Here is a 9,101-nt window from a genome sequence, read left to right as displayed (position 1 = left end):
ACTTCGCTAACGGTTTGTATTAAATTGTGAAAATGTCGAAAGTACTCAGTATCAAAGATGGAAATTATTTGTTAACTACAGGTGATTATGTATACATTTTAAAACTTATAAAAAAAATTGGGTGGAAAAACACGGCTAAAGATCAAACTCTGGTTTTTAAAGTTTTTAAGTAGAAGTAATTTTGATATTTTAGGTAGTTTCATTAGAGATGACTATTTCTACTGTTTTGATACGTTAAATCAAACTATGAACAAATTATGTAGTGTAACTTTTGAAATTATGAAAAAATTACGTGAAAAAAGATTAAATCACATGAGCATAAGGGGTCATTTATCGAAAAACTAATGACTTTATTATTTTTATTAGTATAACATACTCCTTCTTTCGAGAAACGACATTTGAACAATTAAACCTAATCCCAGAAGTCAACCCAAAAGCCGGCAACTCTTGGATTGCTCCCAGGGACTTAACTACCCAAACCCCAACCCCCCAAAGCCGATGTGGGATAGAAACCCCGACAGGGGCCAAGCCCATGGGATAGTATAACATACTCGAATGACATCGCCTACGCTCACTACAATTTTGTCTTCTACCGGCTGGGATCCATTGCACATCTTGGAAAAGTTGCAGGCCTCCAATGTCATCCTGATAGAGTAATGTTAGGCAATTTACATCTAATTTTTTGTCTCCTTTTTTCTTATCTCCTTTGCTTTTCCTGGTATGAAAAGATATCAAAGCATATCCTGAATTAGAAATTGGACTATGGTAGCCGCCAGCCATGATTCATTTTAGTAGAGGGCAGTATCAATTTCATGAACAGTTGAATGCTTAACTTGTACGTACCAGGACATCCAATCCGACTCCTTTAAGAGAATCTTAGTGGCTACTGGCTAGCTATCATTCGTCCAAAGATCCAGAATGAATAATAGAGTGTCTTTATTCGGTTCTGGTGCAGAATTCCGTAACTTCTCAAAGTTTTGATAAGAGGTTAACGTTAATGGAACTTTGTGCCATCAGCTAAGGAACTGGGTGAAGAAGGTTTCAACAATGGTAACTGAAGATTAATGTGATCGTACACGACAATAATCAAAGTTAGCAATCTGTGATTCCCGTGCTTACCGCTTACTGTCTTATTGTTTGTTACTCCAACTCCTTGAAAGAGTCTGAAAAGTGAAAAGTAAAAGAAGCTGACTTTCCAAGCTCTGGGTGGGAAGGGAACTAAGCTCAATATTTACATATTTGGCGATTGGACATTTTGGATCACCCAAGTTTGATGATATTCATGATGCAGATTATGGGCGGAGAAGGTCAGCAATGGTACGAGACCATTTGCATTTTAAGGACTAATGTCCTTTGAAAAGTGCAGGAAATCAGAGCGGGGAGTGGAGGTTGGGCTGGTTTTGCCAAAGATTAAATGAATGCTTTTGCAGCCATCTTCAATGATGGCCTCAGGGATTTAGACTCTGTAATCTTCTGAAAATTCTATTATAACAAGTCCCTGCAACACAACTTTAAGGTAGCTGTACATTTGTTTCCATTGAATACTCTTAAAACACTTGAAAGATGAGAAGTCATCAGCAATTGTCTTTTCTACCATGGAGCAGTTGAGATTCTCTAGGACAAACTTGCCTAATGTCCAAACATTAGGTAGTGTAAGTTCAAACCATAAGACATCAATAAGATAAGGGGTCAAATGTCAAAATTGGTAAATGTCTATTAAACTGAAAGAAGTCTACAAATGGCAGCCATATCTTAAACTTGAAACTTAAAATGGCTGGTAGCTAAATTTGTAGAAAAATCTCAAATAAAGCCAAAGCTATAATTTGCCCTACTAGAGTTTTCTACGTTAGTGTCTCTCTATGTTTAAGATTTCAAGTGCCGATTTCACGACCGGCAAACTACTATATCTTCACATTTACAAACAACATATAATTTCAGTCGCATGCAATCATTGAAAATCATGATGATTACATGTTAAAAGGATACTAGCCATTCAGCCATGGGAAAAGCAGGGTATCACGGAATTTACCAAAAATGTAACTCAAGATGGAAATCTACAAGCTCTATCTCGGAAGCATCACTACTGCGGTTAGTATATGGTGGAAATAAAAACTTCACCAGCCAACTGGAAGTAAGTTTAGATTCAAATTCTCCTCAAAGTTTGGTCAAATAGTTAAGATTCGAAAAAAACCTGCACAAGGGGAATTAAAGTGGGAACACAAGATGACATAAGTAATTAGGCTAGTATAGACAGACTTCTTAAACAATGTTCTTTTCTTCTTGGCAGTACATTTTCATTAAACTTGCAAAGGAATATCCATCATTGAGTTGATTTAACATCAGATTGATGCCAAGACCTCAAAGTAACATTCTTCCACACTTGTGTGGTTTGAGGCAGTTCTATAAAATAAAGAGACTTTAATGAACATAGTGACCCTCCCAAATAAATTCAAGTCAAGAAGAAATCTAGTAACAGAAAAGTACTAAGCGACACGTTACAGGTTATTTGCACTTCTCCTTCAGCTTTTCTGGAGTAAATAAACCAAGCAGAAAGAAACAGGTTTGATGAAAGGGAGGCAACCACTAACGAATTCCTAGACAATACTCGGCACAGCAATCTCCACACTTGCACAAGAGAGAAATAAACTAGATCTAAAATGGTTCAAGAAGCTGGAGAATATTAGCATATCGCAAAATAACACAAGCAGAAAGGATCAAGAATTTCTAGGCTAAAGTTGAAGATCAACACCCAACCCCCAGAAAGCACATGAAGAAAAGACCAACACAAATAAATCACTAATCATGAGCAAATATATGATGTCTGTACATGGAATGGAACTTCAAAACTTCAGAATCCAGATAGCAAAATCAAGGGAAAAAAGGAACAAGTGGACCATGTGCGGATAAATATTTTTGGATCTTTACTAGGGCAGAAGGGGAGGGATGGTAGAGACAGAGAGAATATTATTCTAACAGATAAGCTCACCACTGAATCTGAAATGAGAGCACCACATGTCTATCAGATTAAATATCTAATGTCGGTGCACATCTCTTTAAAACTGACATTCATATATAGAGTTGTTACTGTCTTACAATTTGTGACAGCAACCCTTCCGTTTATTTATTATACCATTAGAGATAATCTATGCCCATCTTCTTTCCGGCCCTGACATGAAGGGGGAGTCAAGGGAGAGAAAAAGACTTGCATATGCTAAATGAAGCAATTCTCCAAAGAGGAACTAAACATGGTTGAAAATGCTTGTAACTTGTTTTCAGTTAAATCAATATAAACCATCAAAGCAAGAGAGATCAGAGGATGATAAAGTTCATATCTTCATACCTTTGAGCTAGCACTCCGTTGCTCCACAAGAAAGATTTCACACTAAGACAGTACAGAAAAATTCCTGTTGCATTAAGTTTCATAACCTTCACGAATTAGCACATCTGCAATCTTCTTTCTGGCCTCACTGCACAAGAAATCAGGATCCTTTCCTTCGATGGGTGGGTGAATGACAACTTTAATTCCTCCTGGGTTTAGTCGACCCTCCATTCCTGCAGGCATTATCTTGCCTGTTCCAATAAGAGTAACTGGAATCACGGGCACTCCAGTTTTCACAGCAACACTGAATGCACCTTTCTATAAAACACCAGAATGAGAATGGCATTATAGCTCGGAATGTTTGCATACCTGAGACTAATTAGCAAACTTGGGTAATAAAAAAATGGAGAAAAAGATATATATAAGATTGATTCCAAGTGTCTAACATTCAAAAGGTGAAAGCTCTAATTCCGTCATACTCACTATTACTAATTAAAGAAGCAAAGTACCTCATCTATCTAAATGCAAATATATCATTCCACAATCAACATGACCAGAATCTCTAAAAGGGATGCTTATAGTATTGTGCTTTTCTATAGAAGCAGCAGAAATTTCTAAAATGCAGCTCACCTTAAAAGTGCCTAATTTCCCGTCCTTACTCCGAGTTCCCTCAGGAAAGAAGAAAACAGATGCTCCTTTCTTAACAAGATCCATGCATCTCTTAAGACAATCCTGATGTCACAAACTAATTAATCAGTGTGCCAAAATTGCAAGTTTTAAATCAAATTAATGGAAAACAAAAATGGAAAGACAATATAACTTCAAAACCAGGAGTAAACAAACAACAGTTCTATCAAAAATAGCAGAGCTAACTCCAAGAACATTAGTTATAAGCAGAAGGAAAAACAGACCAGTTGACTTCTGCTGTCCAAGCGCTTCAAAGGAATAGTGCCCAGGAAATACATTGCCCATCCAATAATGGGAAAGAGAAAAATAGAAGTTTTGCTTATAAATTTGAAGCTTTTCCCAAGAGTAAGCAGAGTATATATGTCTAAAAAACTCTGATGATTGGACACATATACAGCAGGAGCATCCTTGGCAGGAAGATTATGCAAACCCTCGAATTCCATCTTCAAAAACGGAGAAATAGTCAAGAGTGCCCAGACTTTAGCAATGAGGTGCTGTGCTTTACGACGATACTTATCAAATAAGAGCACAAAAGGATGTGCAACCACCATCAGCACAAACAAAAAAATGGCAACAAAAGAAGTTACAGCATAAAAGCAAATTCCTCTGAATTTTGAGATTGCTTGAGATTCTGCAACCAAAAACAAAAGAATGAAGAAAAAAAGGTTGAAGTTGAAAAAAAAAATATATATAACAGAAGACGTTGAAAATATACCTGATAGTGGATAGGAAGCAGTAGCAGAACCACTGGCAGAAATATCAGATCTAATGATGCATCTTGACAATTTACACCTATCTGAAACACATTCATCATATACTCCACAAAACTTCTCGACAGGGCAAAAAGATAACCGAGATGCATGAGCACACCTTCTTTTACTTGTAAAATCATCTGTAAAAATTTAGTATGAAAATAGACAAATTATTAGATCTTCAATGCCCAAAGTTCAGTTTTATTGCAAAGAAAGAATGCCGAAGAGATGGTAAAGAAAGGATGGAAAGTACGATAACCGGACTTTGTTATGAACAAAAAAGAATGATATCACATCTACACATATGCACAAACATAAATATATATACCTTGAAAATGATATGTAAGGCAGTGGATACGATCTCTAAAAGTCAAAGCACAGGCAGAGAGACAGAAGCAGACAGGACACTCAAAATTATAAGAATACTACTGTAATGACGAACTTACTACATGCTTAATATCTCTACATTCATACTTTCAGCAATTTCTTTACTCTCCAACGAGCCATATTTCTATAGATAATTAAATTTTTAGGGAAAGCCCCAGGTGATATGTGATACAGAAATCAAATTTTATATCTAGTTACAAGCAAAATGTTTCGTACTCATGATTTTTTAATATTTTGAGCCAGTATTACTCTATAGAAACAGCAAGTACTCTTCACAAAAACCTTAGTACTCACTTTCACTGCTCCATGACTAATGCCTCACAAAGAATATAACTTTCAGAAGAAACCCTTATAATAGTTCAAGATTTCATCCAGATATGCATGGGAAACTCAGTACAATCATTGGTTCAATACATGACCGAGACTTTCAGAGTGAAGACATCATTTTGGGCAAAAATGACGTTGCAATCTAATATATTTCCTATTTCCCAATTCACCATCCAATTTCAAACATTCCCCAATTAAACAATAAAGTTTTAAAAGTTTGACTAGGTTTGCTATCACCATCCATCTCCCAGTCAAATTTTCCAAGAGGTTGGATCAAAATCAACTTTATAGCTCTTATGGAATTTATGATTTATCATAAACAAGAGTTTGCAAGATGTTTCCAGCTAGACACAAGCAAAAAGATCAAATATGACAACTTCATGAAATTTATCTTATTCGGATGCAAAATCTAAACTCAGACTTTAGTCTGACAAATAACACAAAGTAACTCAATTAATGATTCTTAGGTAATTTAATTCAAAGATGCAGCTGAATAGCAAATTGAATGAAACTATCATGTTGTATTCCAACAGGGGACTATCATGAATTTATATGGTAAAAATTAAAATGGAAACCTTATTGCAAGCTGCTTTTCAACTTATTGCAGTGTATTTGTTATACAATTCATATAATAATAATTAAATCAGCTGTAAAAGCAAAGAATACTGTACTATTCAGACAAAATATTTTCAAATAGGAAGATAAAGGTGTCACTGCAAATTTCAAGAACTTGACAGCAAAATCCACTGACAAGAAAAGAAAGAGTAGAAAAAGCCTTGGCAGCTCACACAAATTAACAAAAGAAAATCAACATTATTGAAACTGACATCATAAATAATCAATAAGTAACACGACAAGGCTGTTAATTTAGGGAACAGAAACACAGTCACGACATACATCAATCAAGAAGATGCATTACAGAACGTGAAAGTAATAGTTAAGGAGTGTTTGACAATTATGTATGTCCAGAATGAACTTACATATGTTTGAAATTCTCCAAGTAGAATGTTTGAGAGGAAAAAGACCAAAGCGGAATCTATCATGAGCATTTGACTTCTGTAGATGAATGCAGTTAAGACAGTCAAAAATCTCATTGACAGCAGTATCTTTGCGTGGCAGGAAATTGGGTTTCTAAATAGCATTAGCACCTTGTAGTAGTCATAGAAATGAGAAGTTATACATTTACCTTTTGAATGAAATATAGAGATTGCATTTGCCAATAAATTGCATAAAGAATCAAACAGGATTTAAAGCAGAGATCCTCTCTCTCTCTCTCTCTCTCTCTCTCTCTCACACACACACACACACACACACAAAACACAAAGCCCAAAGCAGAGATCCTCTTTAATTTTGAAATTGGCAGACATCCAAGTCAGTCGAACAAAAGGCTTGCTCTAAAAGATGGATTAGTATTAAAAATCCCGTGTGCCTTATCAATATGTCATTTATAAGGTGCCATTTAAAGAGTAAGTGCTTTCTGGTTCCAGCTGGGAGTAAATGTGACCGGATATAGTAAATTAAAGTGACAGCACAGCCACCATAGCAGCAGTGCACAAAGCCTTTGGCTGGCTCCACAGACAAAATAATTCTAATGTTGGCCAAGGCACGAGGACCCTTAGTTCACATCATATCATATGTTTGACATAGTCCACATGCTCTCCAATAGGAAAAACAAAAGGCCATGGAACATGTTACTTTGATTCTACATTTACAAACAATTTTAATCTTCTCCGTGTAGGCATTCAAATTTATAACTATCACATGTATAGGACAAGGGTTTGGTCATCAAACAAGCTGAATCAGATTTTACAAAAGAGAAAATAAAGGTGTTCTTCTATATTTCTTCCACATTCTCTCCAATAGAAGAGCACTCAGAGATAAAAGAATGAGGAAGGATCACAAACAAATTCAAGTGAACTTGGTTTGCAGGGCTAAAGTGCTACTAATCAATCCAAAACTTATGCAAATACCAGATTCAAATATTTCAAAATGTAAAAGGTATTCCATAAACTATTTCCACGTTAGGACAAATGACAGAAAAGTTACTTTTTTGGCCTCTGACAGTATTAATCTTCATTATTAGAATTGTTAATTTTGAATGGAATCTTGTTACCTAGACTTCTGAGGTCATAATGCAGTCAAATGCATGTCACAACAACGCTCCCTCAAGTTCAATGTGGACAACACGCCTGACAAAATTGCAACTATTACGCTTCCATCATCGTTACCCGACAATATGCTGAAAATCCGGTCTTGAGAGCTCTACTAAATTCTAAAAACCACAAAACTGGTAGAATCAAACCTTATTGGCTAAATTTGAAGCACAACATTAAATATTAATCTCTAATTCTTACCAAGAAAACAGAAATCAAATGCTACATGACTAGCAAAACATAACTTCTACTTCAATTGGGAAACTTCTATCTCCAAATTCAATTTGAGAAATCAACCACCAAGCCGCCTAAGGGAGCAAGCGTCATGTCATATTAGCATTCAAAAAGCCAACGCCAACTAAATTTGTAACAATCAATGTCTAACAACTCATATTTTCATCTCTAACCAATGTATATATATACACATGTATACATATGTGTGTGTGTGTGTGTATTCACTTCCACAAATTAACATTTTTCGTTTCCTCTCAAATAATTAGTAGTAAGCATAATAATCAGCCTTTAACCCCTTCCTCATTAGCTATCTCCCCCACAGAATAGAATACATATATAGCTATCTAAACATGGGCAAAAACAATGGATTCCAATTAAAATGATTACAACACCAATAAGTGTGTGCTTGCGTGTGTGTATGTGTGTACACAGAAAAGATGCAAAATTGATGGACGAGGAATTACAGGGCGAACAGAGGTGCAGAGGAAAAACCCAGCTGGTTTTTGACCTGGAAAGAAAAAAAAAGAGCAGAAGCAAAGCCGCAAAGACAATCAAACACAAAAATTATAGAAAGAGTTGAACATATATTCACTGTATATACAACACACAGAAAAATGTGAAGTGGGGAAGGAAGGGGGCTTACGGAAATGGTGGAGTGGAGGGGAAGGATGGAACTGGAAATTAGCGAACTTGGATGAGGAAGACAGGTATGAGACTACCATTGTCCCTTTCCTTTGCACTCTCTCTCACACACACACAGTAAAGCAGCTATCTGAATGCGAGGTTTTGGGTAATTGATGAAATCTATGCAGCAGAGGAATAGATTATGAGAAGAGAACAGGGGTAGTGGAATAGTAGACCTTTCGAACTTGGGACATGACGAAACTGACAAGACTAGCTCTAAGCCTCTAATGTGTTTATTCTCTAATTTTTTTTATGCCTAATGTATTTATGCATTGTATACTATACTAGTATTATTATTATGAAATACTCCCTCCATCTCACCCTTTTATTTTATGTATATATGTATCTAAATCTCATTTTACTCAATTCTATTTGTACATAATAGTATAATAAACAACTACACCGTTAAGTTCATCACAAAACAATGAAAATTTGAAACGACATAGATATCTTCTCATTGTCACCTTTTTTTCTTGAAAAAGAAAATATTAAGTAGCGTAATTGACTATAAATTTCATTCTTAGAAATGCAAAAATACTTACGTATATAATTATCAAT

General features: G+C 35.6%; 1 protein-coding gene across 5 annotated transcripts; it reads right to left on the bottom strand.

Annotated features, from left to right (window-relative positions):
• Positions 1 to 1,805: 1,805 nt before the first annotated feature.
• On the bottom strand, positions 1,806 to 8,732 carry LOC113773208 (1-acyl-sn-glycerol-3-phosphate acyltransferase 1, chloroplastic-like). Of its 5 annotated transcripts, none has more exons than XR_003468773.1 (8): positions 8,503 to 8,732; positions 8,324 to 8,367; positions 6,453 to 6,528; positions 4,722 to 4,898; positions 4,231 to 4,637; positions 3,950 to 4,051; positions 3,341 to 3,637; positions 1,806 to 2,191 (listed from the first exon to the last, which is right to left on the bottom strand). XR_003468773.1 is itself a non-coding variant. In XM_027317793.1 (7 exons), exons 1-7 carry the CDS (start codon positions 8,579 to 8,581, stop codon positions 3,413 to 3,415), a joined length of 1,110 nt encoding a protein of 369 aa, XP_027173594.1. In that variant the 5' UTR covers positions 8,582 to 8,732; the 3' UTR covers positions 2,200 to 3,412. The 5 variants fall into 5 exon arrangements, 2 of the variants coding, with proteins under 2 accessions (XP_027173594.1, XP_027173595.1); XR_003468774.1 differs by lacking the exon at positions 1,806 to 2,191 and adding an exon at positions 2,200 to 3,166; XR_003468775.1 differs by lacking the exon at positions 1,806 to 2,191 and adding an exon at positions 2,200 to 2,625.
• Positions 8,733 to 9,101: the final 369 nt, after the last annotated feature.

Source organism: Coffea eugenioides, chromosome 6, assembly GCF_003713205.1.
Source record: "Coffea eugenioides isolate CCC68of chromosome 6, Ceug_1.0, whole genome shotgun sequence".
Lineage (NCBI taxonomy): Eukaryota > Viridiplantae > Streptophyta > Magnoliopsida > Gentianales > Rubiaceae > Coffea > Coffea eugenioides.
This window is presented reverse-complemented; position numbering and strand designations above follow the sequence as displayed.